The 20,083-nt window shown below is 40.6% G+C and overlaps 1 protein-coding gene across 1 annotated transcript in view; it reads left to right on the forward strand.

Moving 5' to 3' along the window:
- The first annotated feature begins 4,215 nt into the window (after window positions 1–4,215).
- Window positions 4,216–20,083, forward strand: part of nell2a (neural EGFL like 2a) — an 80,438-nt gene continuing 64,570 nt past the window's right edge. The window contains exons 1-6 of the mRNA XM_042411859.1: window positions 4,216–4,673; window positions 4,952–5,080; window positions 13,836–13,986; window positions 15,282–15,455; window positions 16,615–16,711; window positions 19,091–19,163. Coding sequence (XP_042267793.1) covers window positions 4,622–4,673; window positions 4,952–5,080; window positions 13,836–13,986; window positions 15,282–15,455; window positions 16,615–16,711; window positions 19,091–19,163 — 676 coding nt within the window. The 5' untranslated portion in view covers window positions 4,216–4,621. The remainder of the gene's footprint in view (window positions 4,674–4,951; window positions 5,081–13,835; window positions 13,987–15,281; window positions 15,456–16,614; window positions 16,712–19,090; window positions 19,164–20,083) is intronic.

The following is a 20,083-nucleotide window of genomic DNA, read 5'->3' on the forward strand; positions in this document are numbered from 1 at the left end:
ATGGGAGTGGCTGTGTGGACCAACTGGACTACATGGACAGTCTATAAAAGATCAACATACATATAATCATGTTTCGACTAAGAGTACGTCTACATTGAGCCAATTACATCTAAAAACACATCTTATCGTCTCATTTCAGCCCCCTGTCCACACTAAGCTGACAAACTCTACAGTGGATAAATGTTAAAATGCCAGCTTGGCGTTTTAGTGCGTACAGAGAAAATCAAGCTTTTGCAAAACAATGACGTAAGCCCATCTGTGGGGTTGTGTGAGGAAACACGTCAGAGTCAGGGTTAGTTTTAGAAGAATTTCATTCGCTATCCCTGACTGTCCGTGACACTGTAAAACTCCAGGTCAACATTGGTGTGACAAAGCGTGAATAAAGACTGCGTATCATGAGCTTCACAAAGCTACTTCTTGTTGCTCCACTGCCATTTGAAAACTGCATGTAACCAAAGCCAGTATAAAAAGACACATAACCTTATAAAAGGGACACAAAACTCAACCATATTAAATGAAAAATCTCTCACATTTTTCTCTACATTTTGATTGCCAAACAATAATTTTCTGTCTGTCACAATGTCAAACGTGGTGGTGGATATGTATGTAATGGGCAGTCATATCTTTCATTTGGTTTTGTAATGTGCAAAAATTTTTAAAGAAATAAATACTCTTTATGGTACAGTGTTCCATTAGATACTCCATGTGATGTATTTTAAGAAGACATTGCCACCGTACTACATACTTCTCAACAAATCCAAAAGAGGCGTCATTACCATCAGCATAAAAATAAACCCTCTCTTGGCCCAACTAATTATCCAGACTAAATATCATTTAGTCTTTGAAGGATAACCTGGAGTACAAAGTCTATTTTCTCCTATTTTTTCTTTCTATTCTGTCAGTCTTTGTTGCAGCAACTTTTTGTTGCCTGCATCTCAGGTCATCAAATATTTAGGTCTGGGATGGTCCAAGGGTGACACTGCCTGCCTGACCTCAGTACTGCTCCACTCTGATGAGACAATCACTGCAATTCACTGCCATGCACACAAGATGGCACTGAGAGAATGAAGGCCTCCTGTGTTTCAGGAAGGGTGGATGAAATGATAAAGCTTTATCTAGCTTCTGGAAATCTGGTCATTTTTGGTACTTTATTTTTTTTTAATCAGCTACTTATTTTATGTGCATACATATCTTCTTGCAGTTGTTTCTATGGATTGCTCGTCAGTTTGTAAGTCTAAGAATTGAAGTTTTTTGTGCTGTTGTACTTCTTATGAGTCATCTTATCAGAATAGGAGCATCAAATGCTTGGAAACTATATCTATAATAACTGTGGTGAAAGCTTTTTTTTAATCATATTTTTCATATTTATCTTGCTTTTTAAATGAATCATAATAAGTCAGAGCGCTGTGAATGAATATTAAACACATTATTGAGCAGACAAATGCAATGAATCATTAGAGCGCACAGTTTTTGATATGACTCATGAATGTCAGATGTGAAAGACAGGCAAGGTCACTATAATAAGGAATTATGCAACAAATGAATCCCAGGAGAGCTCTGAGGGAACAAGAAGGCCAGTTTCTCTGCTGTTCGTTTAAATCCTGGCATGGCTCCTGCAAGCGATTCCATTAAGTCTATGGCATCGGTATATCTTTTTGGTGCAGTTATGGCCAAAGTGAATAAGCCCCTGAGAGATCTGTTATGCATCACCCATCTGGTTCTTTTACAGTTGAATGAAAGGACTTCTACTGTTCCACTGTCCTTGCCCTAAGAGACTCGGTGTGTGTGTGTGTGTATATGTGTGTGCGCGTAGAGCAAGAGTAGAGGTGTGTGCTGGCACTATGTGCGTTTATTACTTTTCATTCTTGGCTCAGCGCATGCTTTAATGACTCTTATTTTCCTGATGGCACTTTAGGAAATGACAACTTGTGGGCAATACAAAGTAATTACATTTCCTGTGTCTGGACCCAGAAGAAATCTAGTGTTATTAATAATGAATAGAGGGTTGGAGGCCCTCTCACATAGCAGATGTGACACTCTACCACTGCATGGAGAGGCACTGCTTGCTTTTGTTTTATTGACAATAGCCACCCATTAGCCACACACTGTGGACCTACTGTATGAACGAGCTATCTGAAATGCAGACAGATAAGAGCCTATTTGTCAAAACAACATCCGTTTTGCATGAATCATGAGTCAAACAAAACATGTTATTGGGATGAATCAAAACTCTGCTGAACTGGATGCAGATTGATATGACAAATATGTTGGTGTTAATCTGGAGTCCTTAGGAAGGAACTGAGGCCCCGCACAGGATCTGGAACTGTCCCCAGAATCATATCTGCTGGCCTCCACTTGTCAGCCTACTTCAACAGACCAGCACAGCCAACAAAAGACTTTCCCAAACATCCAGGGATTGGCTAGAGTTTGTTGTGGAGTTTGGATCGCCTTTGAACAGGCCATTACGAAAAAGCTTCAATTCATGTCCATATGGCAGGAAATTTATTAGGATTCAGGAAAAATATAACCATTTATCGTTCCTTAAAAAAAAACAAAAACAATCTTCACTAGTGTGGCATGGCTGCAGATAAAACAGTTATGTTTCAAAATGTTAATTAGTCCCCTGGATAAAGTGGATGCAAGACGAATAAACAAATATTCAAAGCACAAAGCATCTGCGCTCTATAAAAAGGCATTGACAAGGCTGAGTCACACAGGCAGCCAAGCATTCCATTTTAATTCATTTTCATACCACCTGCCACAAAGCCAAACTTCAACTTTATTGGCTGACTTAACTAATTGAAGGAATGAAACTGCATGCTTACTGGACGTCATAACTCTGATCATACAACGGTTCAAACATGTATGGCACTCTGGTAAACTTGCTGGTATTTTTTTTTAATCAACCTCTATTCTTTATATGAGAACAGATGGTTTGAAAGAGGAGTAAAGGAAGCCATCTATGTCAAACTGGAACAACCATTCCTGAACAGAAGAGGGGGGTTGCGACACCACTTATCGGCTACTTATAATGCCGTCCTGACATCCCTTCTCAGGCATGTTCACACCAATTTGGACTTTAATTCATGAAGCTCTAGACTCTCACGACTGCAGTGTGACCTTGACGACCAACGTGACCTCAAGTAACATCAATATTAACCCACCAAAGAGGTTTAAATGCTGAGGGACTCTCCACCTGTCATTAGAACAGATGAAGCCTCTGGATGAATGCTGGAACATCTTCAAGACTAAGAAACCTTAAATCCAGATGCAGTACTCAAAGTAATGTCGTACCTCCAGATCATTTTATATCTGTAGGCTTTTATTGTAACCAATTAGTATCGAAAGGATGAAAAGTATGATGATAAAACATCCAAAAATATATAATGCTTATATTACTTTTTACTCTTTAAAACTCAATGAGCCACTGTTAGAGCCATTGGGCTAGTCATTACAAACTCTTGCTGTGCAGCTAAACATTGTCAAAACCCACAGAACTTGTAACTTTGAAAATGATAACAGAGAGCCCAAAGTTTCCCAAAATACTGAATATATTGGGCTGAATAGTATAAAACATTTACAATTTCAAAATTAACAATTCACAGACTAGAATATTCTCATTTGATGGAATGGCACAGCCATAAATAACATCTTGGGATTGAAAGGTTTTCTCTGTATAAGCATTATGTAGCTCCAATGGAGAACTAGAACAAACTGATACTAAATATACCATATTTATGATACGGACAGACAGTGTTGGATAAGAAGATTTCCAACTTTTCCAGCTACTCCAGGATTGGGTTGCAACACTCAGTTATAATGTAAATCTCTATATAGTGCCATCCAATCAAAAGCAATCAACTAGGTAAACTAGAAATCACTGAAACAGCACGTTCTGTGAATATCTAAGTTTTAGGGGGCAAAGCAAGAGCCTATATGTAGTATATTAACTTCCGTGATAATACTGAATGTTATCTGGGTATGACAGCATTTATTTATGCATATGTGAGGAAATGTGTCTGTTTCAGATGTAATTCAGAGTGAGAGGTTGAGGTTAAAACCCAATGCCTAGTCATTATCATTTAATTACTAGCCTATTAGAAACTTTATTCTTCATAGGCGTGGTTGCTTTCAATACCAGTGTTTTAGATTTTTTTTCCCCCTTCTGTGACCACAAGAGGGCTTCATTGTACCTCTTTCTGTCTTTCTCTCTCTCACTCTCGAACAGGTTTCTCTCCTCTCCCCTCCTCTCTCCTCACTCCTCCTTCAGCAGCCGCAGCTCTTATTCACGCCGCTGTAGGAGCGTCTGTTGAGCTGCTGAGGCAGAGGCAGCTCGCTTTGTGCATCCTCTGTTACCACCTGTGCCGCGGATGGTGCTGATGGAGCAGATCTTGCGTTACATGGAATAATTTCTACATCATTGCTATTTCTTTTTTTTCTCCTCCGGATTTGCTTTTTTTTTCTCGCATCATTGGGCATCTAAAGTTGTGATGATGCCTCCGCTCAGCATTTGGGATTGGTAATATCTGTGCGAGGGTGATACATCATTCACATGTGATTGAACAATACTGTCTATCGGAAGTGGACAAAACATGGACTAATTTTTTTTTATATATTCACCATGGGATTATTACAGCTATTTCTGGTTCTCGGCATATTTTGCGCCTCTTCAGGTAGGACACAGGGCTGTCACTGATTGCACAGTAATCTTATCTTCCAACACGTAACCTATAAGATGAGATACATGTAATTAAATTATGTGTTGTTTTAGATAATTTGCCACCTAGGCTTGTCAAAAATAATGAGACCTCCTTGTCAAGCGGCTTGTACACAGTGCAGTAACCTCCCATCTCTTCCTCTGACAGCAGCAGGGATTTTTTTCTTCATAGTATCACAGGTGTCATTGCCTGATAATAACAATAACAACAATGTTTTTGTGTCTGCAAATTAGTTGTAGGTTTTGGGGTTGACCCTGCTCTGCGCATCAGCGTGTTTGATGAACTAACGCTTGGAGAGGGCTTTGATGGAGTTACTCAGGTCCAGGGCTTCCACAGCGAGTCTAGGGCTTTCCACTTCCAAGGTACAGTAACACACACTCTTTGTATTTTTGTTCTCGGATGGATGATTCGCATGTGAAACAATGCTGACCAACACTGCTTTTATGAAAACTGACTGTCACAAACATTGCTGTCCTTTTAATATTTTTGTTTAAATAACTTGCAAGACTGACAGGGTGCAGCCCACTAATCCACAGATCAGCCCGTCTAGTGAGATGCCTGAGCTTTTTCTGAAAATGTCAGATCATTTGATAATACTGTAGCCCATTTATCTGTATTTAATTCGTACGGTCCATAAAGCAGCTGTGTAAGAGACTGTCTGCTCCTACGTGTGGAGGATTTGCAGTTTTCCTCTATAACGAGACTGTTCTTGGGGACCCTCAGACTGCCACCTGCCCAAACAAAAGGCAACATCAGTTCCTTGTGAAAAAGTGGGGTGAGCAGGGCAGAGCAGAGGGGGAGAGATGGGTGGATCACGCGAAGAATCATAGAAAGACTGAGCATAATCAGATTAGGCAAGGACAAAACCCTGTGTTCACAGAGATGTATGATGTGAGTCTGGAGGATGAATGGGCCCCCTGCTAGAATTTACCCATTTGTGATCTTCTGGAGTGTGTAAGCAGTCTTAACAGTTTCTATACCCAAAATATGAATGGGTAAAAGAGTAAGATGTCCATGTTGTCAATTGTATGTAATTGTGTGTAGGCTATCTGTGGCATTTAGTAAATGGCACTGTGCAAAATGAAGTTGTCAAAGCTGCAGTCGTGCTTGACTTTTACACACACACACAGTTTTTCCAGTGTTACAGTGATCTTTGTCATTTGATGTCAGACAGTCATTACAATCCAAATGAGACTGTTAACAGCCCCATCACAGGGATGGAGATGTCTATCATAACTCAGCCAAAAGTGGCAACAGAGGAAATTGTTTATGGCTCCCTGAGATCAGTGGCAAACCTAAAAGACATGGCAACATTCAAATCTTCACAAGGAGGATCTCAACACAGATCACATAATGTACCAAAGTGACAGTGTTGTTTTGGGACAGAGAAACACCACAATCATTTGTCGACTTTTCTCTTCTCCCTCCTCCTTGTTGATATCTTCTAATCTCCCTGTACAGCCGCTGAGACAGCAAGCAGCACTTCTGCATGGAGCAGCAACTCCAGCATCTCTGTGAAGGCAGGCCATTTGATGTCCTCTGTGTAGACAACACTTAGAAGTGTTCTACCCAGGCAGGTAGCGAGAGGGAGGGACGGAGAGAGACTACAAGGAGGAGTAAGAGAAAAAGAGAAAGAAGAGGGAATGAGAGAAACAAAGACAGTTATAGAAAGAAGCTCCCACTGCTTTTGTCACGAAATGAAAAACTCGACTGTTCAGCGACTGGCACCTCTCCGTCATTACACTCTCTTATTTCTCTGCATTACCTATGCTAAGTACATTCAGTTACTCAGGCGGAGAAGGCGGCATGTTATTTATGGCAGAGCTTGCCTCCATCCTTCATTTGGGATGTCTATGTTAAGTCAATGATGTTGGTGAGGGGAAGGCGGGGAGAGGCGTACCGGCAAAGCAGACCTGGGTTTCTGCTTGTTTGCGAGCAGAAATAGACAGGGAGAGGCACATACTGTAAAGATGCAAAAAAGAGTGAGGGAGATAGAGAGAAGGAAGCTGAGATCGAAAAAGAATGAGAAAGAAAGAGAGAGAGAGAGAGAGAGAGAGAAAATAGGGAGCAGAGTGGTATGCCAGCTGTTTGATAGACTGTGCTGATTCCACATGTATGGATGCTTGGCTGGCTGGGACCAGCAGACAGGCCCACAGTGACATTCCGACGCTCATTAGATAGCAGGCAGAACATATCCATAGCTGTCCCCTCTACTGCCTGCCTTCCTGCCCGAAGGGAAGGCTGTTATCTCTGGGTGCTGGGTGGAGGGGTAGCTGCAGAAAGAGAGGGAGCAGGGGGAGAGTGTTATTCACAGTATATAGTATACATATATATATATGTATACACATACACTATATATAGTACATGTATATATATACTATATATAGTATATGTGTATGTGTGTAGATAAGCAATTTTGGTATGCACATTGCTGTTCTCTATATCTTTGTATCTACATTTCTGTCTGCCAGAGTATGTTTTTTTTTTGTCTGAGAAAGAAGAGAGCAGTAAGCAGTGGGGGGATTGCTGTTTAGCGCACCCCTGCTGATGCTTTTGAAGGTAGCTGTCAGCGATACATTGCATGGCATTAGGAGAGTTGGACCTCAGGGACGAGCATAATAGAGAGGGAGAAAAGCCCCCGGGCTATGCTTCTCTGATGTCCTGATGCTAGGTGCTACTCAGCCACGCTGCCAAATCAACACATCATTAGCACTTCCCCCACAATTTTTAATATCTAGACATCTAGATATCTGTCTGTCTCAATATAAACAAGCACAGGGGCCACACCCAGAAGCACTCCCTTCCCCCAACACACACACACACGCACACACACACACACACACACACACACACACACACACACACACACACACTCTCTCTCTCTCTCTCTCTCTCTCTCTCTCTCTCTCTCTCTCTCTCTCTCTCTCTCTCTCTCTCTCTCTCTGCCTACAAGCTACAAGCGTATGGACCAAACTCATTCGAAGTGCAAACAACACAATTGCTAGAAGCATCCTTTCAGCTGCAGAGCAAGACTCGTCTGTAATTGTGTGTGTGTGTGTGTGTGTGTGTGTGTGTGTGTGAATCCTGTCTGTCTCAGAAGCATGTTCTCTTTCAGACTGTTTGAACACTGCCAGTAAGGTGTTTCTGTGTATGTTGTGATGATTATGTCCCTGACTGCAGTGACACTGAGGTGCAACAGGATGGAAGAGACTCATTTATATTACAGCAGTGTGTGTGTGTGTGTGTGTGTGTGTGTGTGTGTGTGTGTTGTGTGTGTTTTCTTGTGCATCTGTGTGAAGGAGAGAGGAAGACAGAGTGGTTATGTGTGAATGTTTGTTTTTCTGCATTAATGTGTGTGAAACAGATACAAGTGTTTGAGTAGGAATGGCAATAGTGTGTTTGCAGTGTAGGAGCAACACTTGCCAGCTGTTAGTGACTATGATACACTGGATTATATGCTATACAAGGATGTAATGCAATGGGTGAAAGCGCAGCTTAGTCCTTTAACTGAAAAGCTCAGATTCAAGCTTTTAAATGGGCAAGAAGCTTCTGTACTCCCTGCTGAATTGTATTGAGCAGGTACATGGGGCACCAGTCTGTAGCTAACCCCACACTTAAAGGAAGGACAGGGTAACAACAAAATAAGAGAGGTTAGTGTAACGCTTAAGCTAAACTTATATGTTCTCTTTATGCTTTTAGGTGCATTGGATAAGAGCCACTACCGAAACAAAACACCCAGTGCACCTGTGTTTCTCATGTTCAGTATAATTTGCTATTTTTCTCATTGCAATTCCTGTTGCATGATGCACTGCAAAAACTCCCCTAATAGAAACATTCAAAATATTATCTAATGTGGAGAAATGTGCTAGTTTCATGCAAACAAATAAATAGATAGATACAGTAATAGATACAGTAAATAAAAATGTGTCTGCCAATCTGGTAAAATGGGCAAACATTTTTTAAAACTGGCACAATAATCTAGTTATAAACCAAAAACAATTTTAAAAGTCTAGTCGGTACTTAAGTGGTTTGGTATTGTACTGCCATAAAACTGGGCCACTTGCAAGAAAGAATGTTGAATATTTAAGCAGTAAATGCAAAGATATCCTGACTTTTAGCCCCTAATATAGGACAAGCTTCAAAACACTGGATCCTACACTTCACTACACTGTTCAAAACTTGTTGTCACCAAACCACAGCTGAGATAACCCTGGTGACATCACTTTTATTATATTCAACTTTCAAATCTCCAGACCAACAAGCTGTGAAGTACTCACTATGACAAGGAAATTGACTTTGACAAGTAACAGTTGGAGAGTGCCTCTTAAAGATTTTAACATTTTAGTATGATAAATACAATGAAATTGTACAAATTGAAGTGCTTGGATCAATGTTTTCCTCATTTTAGCTGAATTTTGGAGTTACTGTATTAAAACATGACTGAAAGAAACATGAAAACCTTCAATCAAGGCAGGCTCATTGTTTCAAGAAACTAATGCCTCTTTTCAAAAGATTTTTTTTTTTAAACTAATCAATTTGAATTGGTAACACTTGAAAATAATCTCACAGCACAGCAGATCTCTTCACTCGTTTCAGGAAAATAATCCTTAGAATCCTTAGAAGTTTTTTTTGCCTGGTCTTCATATGGTAAAATACTTAAATAGACATCTCCTTTTAATCTAATCAAGATATTATATCACTATATACCGTAGATTTTGCATTGTGCTCTGTTGTGTCGCCCAAAAAGTTATCCAACCTTTCCAAACAGTTGAGCGACATTATCCCCAACTCCCTGAGGTCAAAGTCTGTTTTGCTTGCTGTCTTCTGAGGCGAGCCTGATCCCACATTCTACACAAGAGCGTCGGTGACCATGGAGGCTGAGATATTTCTATCCCCCCTGGGCAGTTATACAGTTGGGTGGCTGGAAGGCTGTCATTAGCTTTGTGTATGTGTGAATGTCAGACAGGCGGTCACTGAGGAGGCGATCTGAGAATTGGGTAGAAATTGCTGGCCAAAGCAGTCCTGGAGGTGCCCTTGGCTCGGTTTAGTATTTGTTCCAGGAGAGTGGAGACACAGTGGGGGAAGACGGTCCACCGAATGCAGATTGACTGAACACAGTGGAATATTCAGGAGCTGTAATGACCGGCTTTTGGGGGTCGGTGTGTACGTGTGTGTATGAATTTTTTGTTTCTGCATATCTCTGTGGTCTTCTTTGTGTTGACTCAATGTTTGGTTGGAGCTGTAGACGTGCCAACATGTCTCTCTTATAGTGCATTTGTGTGGTTATGTGTGTCTTTCTACACCTGTTTGTGTAGTTTCATGTCTTCACAGATGCATATGACAGTAATGAAGGGTTTGGAGTTTGCTGCTGCTGGAGAGTTTATCATTACTCTAATCCCTCTGGAGAGATATTCTCCTGCCTAACCTTCCAACTCATATCCTTCCCTATGCTCAGGCCGGCAGACAAAATGTGTTGCTGGAAATATGCTCTGTCATTTTTCAGATGGAAAACATTGTGCAATAAAAAGTACATTTTTACTTGGTTTATCCCAATATTGTGTTCCTCCCTCTGCTGATTGGATCACTGTGTTTACTCTGACCGCTCTAGGCTGTATGTGTTTAGTTCATCTCGTGGCTTGCTCACTCTTTACTGATTGAGAGATGGTTTATTTGCAAAAAGAGTTGTTGCAAAGAAGTGGGAGGTGTTATTTTGTTCTGGCAATCCACTAGAGACCAAAGAATGAAAGTCCTCCTTATTCACATACAAAAGTGTCTATGATCTCCTTATCTGATATCAGTAATACTGTTTTTGGTCACAGTTCCCTCTGGGAAATAATACAAACTAGAAGTCAGACATGCAGTGAATATGGACCTCATGGTGTCCGCCAGTCCTTGAGAGAAAGCTCTTTCTTTCTGGAGAAAAGGGGTAAGCTCTCTACCTTCCAGTACAAAAGCTCTCATTCTGTAAATACAGGTAGAGGTGAAAGCAGTGTGTGAGAAAAGGATTGTGGCAAAGCTGGGTGTATCTGGACTCTCAAGCTGTGCTGCAGGGCACCTGCTCTAAATGCTAAATGTGTCAGCAAGCGATCGGTGCAGCGCTGCCAATATACTTCCATGAGAATGTAGTGGTGGGAGTGTGGGGGATTACAACTGTGTGGGTACCAGGGGTCAGAAATAAAAAATAAGACCACATTAGACAGTTTAAGATTAGACGGGAAGTTGAGGGATGGAAATCGTGGCCTGAGTGCAACCATTAAAGCGCAATGTGCCCAGGAGATACTGTAAGATTAGGCTGTAGCTTCGCTTCCTAGGGATGCTATTGAGCCTGAGGCTTTTGGAGATCTCTAGTCAGCTGATAAAACTCTGTATGTCTCAAAATGACAGTTTTCACACAATGATCTGGTCTTCATAGCCTGTAAACATCTAGGATAGATGACAAAGCTGTGTTATTGCGCTGAAAAATGTGCTGATTGGAATTTTATGCGCAAGATCATCATTTTTAAGCTATTTTGCATCAGTATCTTACATCAGAGTGGTCGTTAGGAGCAGGTGGCTGCCCCATCCAGGCGCCTGCCAATAGATAATCGACCAAAGGCCCCCTCAGCAGGGCCACATTGATTTGGCAGAAGGGAAAGCTGGCCCTCTCATCACAGCACAGACTCATCTACTGCTCTTTCATGTATGTTTTTAGGAATGCTGATGTTACTGGTACAGCTGTCTTAATCATCATTTCAGTGTCTGTTAGGAGTGTTGCGATCATCACGCTTTTGATAGAGCAATCTCTACAGAGTTCAGTCTCATCACTCCATCCAAATGAGACGATGCCTCCACCCTCCAATCCCCCAAAGTCCCCTTTGAATCAGCCCTTTCCCCTCAAAGTATAAAGACTGGTGATGAGAGTCATCCACTCATAGATCAAAGGCTCATGGCTGCCAAGCTGTGGAGCCGCCCAGTGGTGGAGGTTCCTCGGTCCTCACCATCCCCCTGCCTCATCAACCTTCTCTCAGTATGGACCCGCCCTGACACCTGCTCCCACTGCGCTCATTTCACTCATGATTGAGATGTCAGTGTACCCTCTGTTAAACACGTGGCTCGGCAATAGGCTGAACAGCATATATTGTCATAGGCATAGTAAATCCTGTTCAGCTTGAGCTTATCTTTGCTTTCAAAATGGAAAATAAGTAATTGTGTTTCAGTCTCGCATGGGGCGTTTTTCAAACAAATCTAAATAACTCAAAATCAAACTTTTAGTTTTGCTTATGGTTCAGTAATTTGGATCAAATAATTTCAAAGCATCTAGAAAATTGATGGAAATTAATTTTCATCAATTTCCTAGATGATTGTAGAGTGGTCACTTGGATTTGGTTATTAAGCAGGATCTGTTGATGGCAGCAGATTATTGCTAGGCAGAACTCCTGTTGCAGTCATTGCACCATCTGTCCCACCTCAGCCAATGACACTGGAATGATACTGCACTGGCAATGCAAAATGCATGAAACTATGCCCTGTGAGTCTCCTCTGGTGAGCGACAAATCTAGTGAGCATTTTTGTTTAGACAGAAATGACTCAGAATATGTCCCTGATGGTCTTAAAAGCCTAATGCTAGTGTGGTAAGTGCACACTGAGAGTAGAAGAAGAGAAGTCTGAAAACATGCTCCCCATTTCAGCTTGCTGTCATTGTATCCTATATATCTGATGATTACTCTGTGTACACCAGCCTTCATCATGGCGTTGCTTGCTTTTTCATTGTATTGTGTTAATTGGCTACTCCCACCAGCTGGAAGTAATGTTAATACACTGAGGAAAAGCCGGCATGCTAGCTTCCTGGAGCGCTTAAGTGTGCCAGGGCATCTTGCATGCATCCCATAGCTGGAAGTGAACTCTTTGATGTGATTGCTTCTGAGAAACGTCATCATTTATTGATGCTTCCATTAAAGTAGCATAGACGTCTGTGTAGAGTTGGAGAGGAGTAAGGGGGGCATACTGGTGCGAACAGGAGCTTACGAGCTAACTACACAGAAAATGCCCTCCCATCCACACCAGAACCATTACCCTTTCACTTCTTCTCTCCATATCCTCAGAGGCATATCTTTGGTCCGACACCTAGCCAAGGAGAAAGTGTATAATCCATTGATCTGATTTTTGTGATAGTTGAGACAAACTGATGTATGTTTGGTTCAATATTTGGTAGCATTAAACTGCTATCTAACCTAATGATATTAGGACGTGGATGACTTTGGGTTGTTTCAGGTGAATGTCCTGACCTCATATCAAAAACACATTAGCTTCACTGTGACTGGCTAGTTTCCTAATGCCTTCATTTGAGAAACATCTTCATTATTTTAATGAAGTCTTGAGGCTACTTCAGCCTTTATCAGAGCAGTTTAAGAGTAAATTTAATAGCTGCATTGGAGTGTTTAACTTGCAGCTTCCTAAACATTTTTAAGGAAAACATGAAACATTATGAAATATTTTCTTGCGTTTTGTATGCCAGTAAGTGTTTTTAGTGGGTTTAGTGTTGATTTTTCATTTATGAATTCAAATTCTTCCAGAGTTTAGCGAAATACATCAAATATTTACACTATATGGCCTGTGAAATCCCAACAGAATGTTCTCTCTTTCTGTACAGCAGATGTTCCTGTCTAATAACTCTGTGAAATGTCAGTACCGCATTTTACTTCAACATATTTACTATCAAAAGCGTGATATCACTGCATTAAATTGTCATATGTCATCACCAATAACATAGTTCCTATGATCTCAGGATTTTTATTCCACAAATTTTTGATGATTTTTGAAGACCACAGGTCATCAATTTTCTAATAATGTGATAAAATGTCTAGATTTTGACCCATTTTAAAGTGTGTAATGTGTAAAGTGAATGTGTTGCTTTCATAAATGGTCCCTGTACAATTCACTGCTACAGCTTCAGCTTTTCAGTGGTGTCTTTCTGTCATCAATACATCCTGCAAAAGATGTTTAAATATTAATAAAGCATATAAAAAACATTGTATTGCTAGTTTTTATTTTTATAATCTTAATATTTTGATTGATGAAGACAGTTTTCACAAGTCCTCTTGGTGTTAGTAATATCTGATCTTTCTGTCTGCATTCTAGGTTCCTCCAGGGAAGTGAAAGCTCCCGTTGAGGTCTCAGAGCAAATGGTCCAGAAGCTGAGAGGCAAGAATGAATTTACTGTGCTGGTGACCCTCAAACAAGATCACCTCAACTCTGGGGTCATCCTATCCATCCATCATTCTGAGCACAGGTATGATCAGTTCACATTTCATATCATCAGGAAAGGGTCCACAAATATTAGCTCATGTATATATTTGCATGTGAGACAGAACTAAAGCCCCAAATGTAACATGTAGTACAGTAAAGCTGTCTATGAAGCTCCACTGATAAACCATAATTAAATCTAAATTTAGACCACTCTCTGTGTTTTGTCATATCAGCAGGGTCTGTATTACATTGATTGAAACTTGAATATCTGTATTTGATGAGCATTTAGATGTTTTACACGCCAGCTGAGTAAACAAAGCAAATCACCCTGTATGCCAATGTATAATACACAGTCCATCAACGACCAAAACACTGAGTCTGTAATCGTGGATCGAAAACTGATGAGACACTATCTGCAGTTAGCATGCTAATGTTTTCCATTAGTTTGTGGTAGCTGAGCGGTTGGATGATTAGAACAGCAATCTGAATTCCACATAATACATTGATTGAACAGTTTGTATATTAAAGTCAGTCCTGAGAACAGAGAGCTCAAAGGGATGTTAATGACTTTCCTTGCTGCTGATTAGCTTTCCCGGCCATTCATATGCAACAAAGCAGCGCTGCATGGTTTCATTTGGAAACATGGCAAGGACTAATTTAGCATCAGAAGTGTTAGCCTGTGCATTTACAGAGCCAGTATGAATGTGCATGCATGGCTGGGGAAGAGTAAATCTATTAGATGTGGTTTGCAGATAAATCCACTCCATTGCTACACTTGCATGAGTGTTTATTTCTCTTTTGAATAATGTCTTGAGCAAATTACTCTAGTTTAAATGAGTCTGTCTTTAAAGGCAGAAGTGATGAGTGTGTATCAGCAGCTCTTTCCATTAATGTCACTATGCTTGGTGAATCTCAGTGGTGTGGAGAAGAGGATTCTCCTAGAATACTAATACTGCAATGTAAAGAGTTGAACCTCTACATGATGGCCATTGTTGTGTGTTGCTGATGCTGCACTTAACATCCACACAGTGGCATTATGCTTGACTACTGATGTGATTAAATTCTAAATGGTGTTGCAAATCTGGGGAGATGTGAGTGCACTGCTTGGAAATGAGTGATGTGTTCATCTCTCAGCACTGTGCTGAGAGGAACCCTGAGTTTGGACACTTTGGTGATGCATGCAGGTTTTTGTGCAAACAGAATTTGTGATTCAGTTCCGGTAATGAGACTTTAATGCAACATGACATACTGTACAAAGCACTCAACGTAAGTTCTCAGAGGAGCTGTCATTGTGTGGCTGTTACTAGAAGCATGTTGTTGGTACTTATTTTCCTGCAGGTTCCTGGAGCTGGAGAGCAGTGGCCAGCGCAGTGAGGTGCGTCTTCACTACCGTACCAAAGGCCAACAGGCCCATACTGAGGTGTTCCCTTACAGCTTGGCTGATGACCAGTGGCACAAGGTCTCTGTTGCCGTCAGTGCCTCTCATGTCATACTGCACATCGACTGCAACAGGTAAGGTGCTGAGAATTAATATATAGTAGATGTAACAAAAAATATCGAGTTAACACCCTATGTTTTTTATCATAGGAGGATACTGGTATGTGACAGGGAAGGGTCTCCAGTTTCATAACTCATTAACACAAAAAAATACAATTTTCACCTGTGTATCCAAAAATAACTTGAGTATCCACTATTCCAATACACTGGATCGGTATCAGCCCAGATATTGATCTTATTATTTAGCAGATTGGGTATCAGCCGTGACATGACCAGTCCACATTAAATATAGTGTCTTTGTTAATGTTATCATAAATTCAGTGTTTCTGCTATTAGTTACACTCATTTAGTCATGGCAGGCCACCAACTCTGTTTTTTTGTGCCATAGCAATCCCTGGCCTCATGTCACCTTACATAAAAATGATTCCAATGTTTCCTAGCAGTGAGATGAACAGATTTTTAATTTGGCAAAAAGTGAGCTATGGTATCATATCAGTAATCTTTGTCGACAGGACTCGTTATCAGGAGAGAAAAGGTTGGATCAGTGCATGTCGACTTTAAATGGTCATCTGTAGCTGTTGCATCACCTTCTTTTCAAAGGTTCATTTGATTTCATGTGTCCTTGATGAAAAAATTTACAAAGATGTTGATGGAAAAGTTTCATCAGGAAATGGATAATAGAGGGTAGATGAGCACTTTAATGTAACACAATGTGCACAGCACACACACGCAAAGGACAAAACTAGAAAAGTAGTTTTTGTTGCTAAAGGTACACACTTTCAATTTTAACTGCCATAAAGTAATAAAACATAAAGTATAAAAATGGTGGCCACAACACTGCAGGTTCAGTACCCATTAACTGGGCTTTCAGGTTGGCCAGGTGCCTGGTTGAAAACAAGTGGGTGGGAAGCTGTTGAAGGATTGCGTCCTTGTCTGTTACTGTTAGATGAGGGTGCCTCTGAGGAGGGGGGGTAGTATCTTTGTGTGTGTCACATACGGTGACACCTTTTGTATCAGAGAAAGCTGTCTACACCCTCTTCAGGGAAAGACTTAACAAAAAGATCTAACAGGGTAAGGCCTGGGATGATATGGTATGCTAAATTAGGAGAAAATTGAACATTTTACACTATTCTGTGATTTTAGCTGTTGACCACTTCATGTATGTGTTTCGTAGGATCTATGAGCGGGTCGTGGAAGCCCCCTATATGGACATACCTGAGGATGCTTCCTTCTGGCTTGGACAGAGAAACGCTGCTCATGGCTTCTTCAAGGTTAGCACTGGTGTACAAACTTTCCTCTGAGAGTATGAATTTTGATGTGTGTCCTGATCTGTGATATTACTAAGTGATAAATGATTCAAAATGGCAAGAACAAGTAATGCATCTCAGCTGTTGCACCATCTTTTTGCCAAATACTCAGTCTTGTTTTATACTGTATCTTCTCCCTCTTTGTTTGGCTTGTTTGGTTTTATTTATTATAGCTGTTGGATTTAATTGTGTGCATTTCTCAAGGCTTACCATTTTAATTTGAGGGTTGCTCTGCCTACCCTAGAAATTGACTTTTTTTTTTGTCATTGTTTGTTCCCTTTCCCTTAGTCTGCAGCTAAGCCCAGTGCAATTATCTCAGCAACCGCCACAACGCTGATTTGGGAGAAATCATTAAATAGCCTGTGGACTATGCTTATTAAGCTTAGTCTATAGTATTGTTTATCAGACATGCAGACATATATCACCTCACCCAGACTGGACTGCACACAACATTTCCCACATGGGGAAAGATGTCGGGCATAATGTCAGCTCACCAGCAACTATAACTATTTTAATCAGTCTGCTGCTGACTGCCTCTGTGTTTGATGGTGTGGTGATGGTTGTGTATGTGTGTACCTGTGACTGTGTGTGTGTTAATGCTTTACAATTTGTGTCCAGGCTGTTGAATTTCCTCTGTGTTAATTGGTAGATGAAAGAAAGCTTGGAGGTCACCCACTAATCTTGTCACGTAGTAGCATCTCTCCTTTCCGCTCTCTGAAGCCTTGATTAGTTGCTAGGAAAGCACGTCTCCTTTTAAAACACACTGCTTCATTAGTACACATGCACTCACACACACAGAAATAGTCGATGTCTGTATGTGGGTGTCAGCTGAAGACAAGAAAATCACATCTCTGGCAGTAATAGTAAAGACATACATCAGAATGAGTGTATGTGCAGCTCTGCTTCACAACTCAATAAATGTCTTCTTTACAGTCTACACACATAAGATAGCAAAATCAGTTGTATGCAACCTATCTAGTGACACAATTTTGAAATTTTATCAGTTGATTTATATGCTAATGTAGCAAATTGTTCTACATCCTAACTTAAAAGGGTGGAAACAATTTACGTTTAATTCAAGCAATCCCAAATGCAACAAGAAACTGTAACTGTCAAAACTGTGGAAACATGCAAACTAAATTTTGTTCTCCAGTTATCTTTTCAGCCTGGCAGGATATATCTTGTCATGATTATTTGCATAGAAAAATAGAAAATGAATGGAACTGCATCAGAAGTGACCACTTGCTGTTTTCCACAATATCCCACAAACAGAGTGTCACTGACATAATCAGTTTGGTGAATTTGAATATCTCACTTTTCTTCTAGAAGCCAGAAAGTTCAAAGCGTAGTCTGGCAACTTGTTTTAATAGTGCTGCTTTTCAAAAGTAGATTGTTTTAACTATGTTGAAAAAGCACAGCCAGTGCAGTAATAATCACAGTGCAGATGAAGTTTAGTGTAGATAACATTATGGGAAATATGCACGATGGCTGCAAATAAATGTATAGGGTTTATAGTTTCATTACAAGTTGATAGACACAACTCCTATCTGCCTCCATTTCAGCACGTCGCTGTGAAAAATCAGCAAATCATTTCCGCAGGATTTTAAATTTATGGCTGGTAAATTGAAGTGGCAAGACAATTTAAAAAACAATTTCTCCTAAGTTGCGCCGCTCCACTTGTGTAAGGGAAATAAATGCACTCAAGGAGTGAAATGGGCCAGGTTACCATGGCAACAGAGTATGTGCGTACGTGTGTGTGTGTGTGTGTGTGTGTGTGTATATATATGAGTTAGGGGTTCGGACATAGGACAGAATGCTATCAATTGGGATTTATGAATAAAATTGAATCTGTAGCTCCTGTTTATGCTTATCAAAGGAGATTTGAGGAAAAAATAAAAATTCTATCTGCCTACAAAACTCCCACATCGTTGGTTCACTTAACTTCCTGTTGGTGTCCGCTTCTGCAATGATTCATCCGAGCGACAACCTAGGAGACATATTATCCCACAACTAACTTCTCACTCCCCAGATTGAAAAATAAATTTCCACTCACTCTCAGATTTACTGCTGTTTCACTGTGTTCAGTTTTATGATTGCAGCAGTTAGCAAGGCTCTCATAAACATGGTTTTGTGTTTGCATGTCCTGTGTATGCTTTGGGCTCCATGTTCTCTCATGTGGAAAATGTACCATGAGCACAATTAGACCACATTACCACTTGAGGTTCTAAACCACTTACTACACATTAACATGCTTCATCTAATTTTTATTACCTGTCTGTTATCTCTAAGGTTTTATTCTCCTTCATCAAAAAGTTTGGTGTGTTTGTGTGTCTGTGTGTTTAGGGGGTGATGCAGGACGTGGAGATTCTGGTGATGCCACAGGGATACATCTCACAGTGTCCAGATCTGAATAGAAGTGAGTGCAGTCTTTTACTTAACGCATTAATAAGCATTTCATTGAGTGTTTCATTCGATTTAAATGACCTCTGCCCCCTATTTTGCTAGGTACTTGATTTACAATTTGAATAAATGATTTGCTTTTTTTTTTTAAAGGTCCCATATTTTACACTTTCCGGTGTTTTATTTGATTATTTGATTAAGCCGATATTTTTGTGGTTTTAAGTACCAAAAACCATCTCAATATAGTTTTACATCTCCTCTCTTAAGCTTCTCTCTGGAGCTCTACCAAGAACAGGCTGTTTTGTGTCTGCTCAATGCCCCTCTCTTCTGATTAGCTGACTGTTTTCTGAGTGATGCACGCCCAGGCCAACCACAGGTAATGGATTGTAGGCTACAGTAGGTAAAAGGAGGGCTCTGGATAAAACTCACCGGTAAATTGTGATAGACACCACTGAGGATAATGTTCTCCAACCTTTGGAAGGCTGTGCAATGACAAATTTGCTTCCTGACATCCAACAACTGTGCAGCGTTTCCTCCGCTGTCTGTTGTTCCTCTGCTCTGCTCTGTGTGTGTGTGGAGGGGCTAAGGCCATTCCCAGTGAAACACAGAGAGCGGAAGAGAGGAGAGAAACTAGCATGGCCATAAATGACAAAAAAATGCAGTACAGACTTTTACACTGAGCTGAAATGAAACAAGTGCGCCTAAATTAGGTAAATAACATGAATAAGCATATTTAGCTTCTTTCAGGAGTTGTTCCTGCTGGAGAGGCAGGCCGCCTCTCTAAGGCAAACGCTGAGCGTATAGTTGTGACATCACAACCTTATGGAGGATCAAACAGCTTGTTTAAAGGCTGTGCGCATTTCTCCATGGACTGAGCATTTTGATACTTTCACAATAGTTTATAGACCTGCTTTATAATCAAAAAAGAAATGGAAA

Source organism: Thunnus maccoyii, chromosome 5, assembly GCF_910596095.1.
Source record: "Thunnus maccoyii chromosome 5, fThuMac1.1, whole genome shotgun sequence".
NCBI classification, from domain to species: Eukaryota; Metazoa; Chordata; class Actinopteri; order Scombriformes; family Scombridae; genus Thunnus; species Thunnus maccoyii.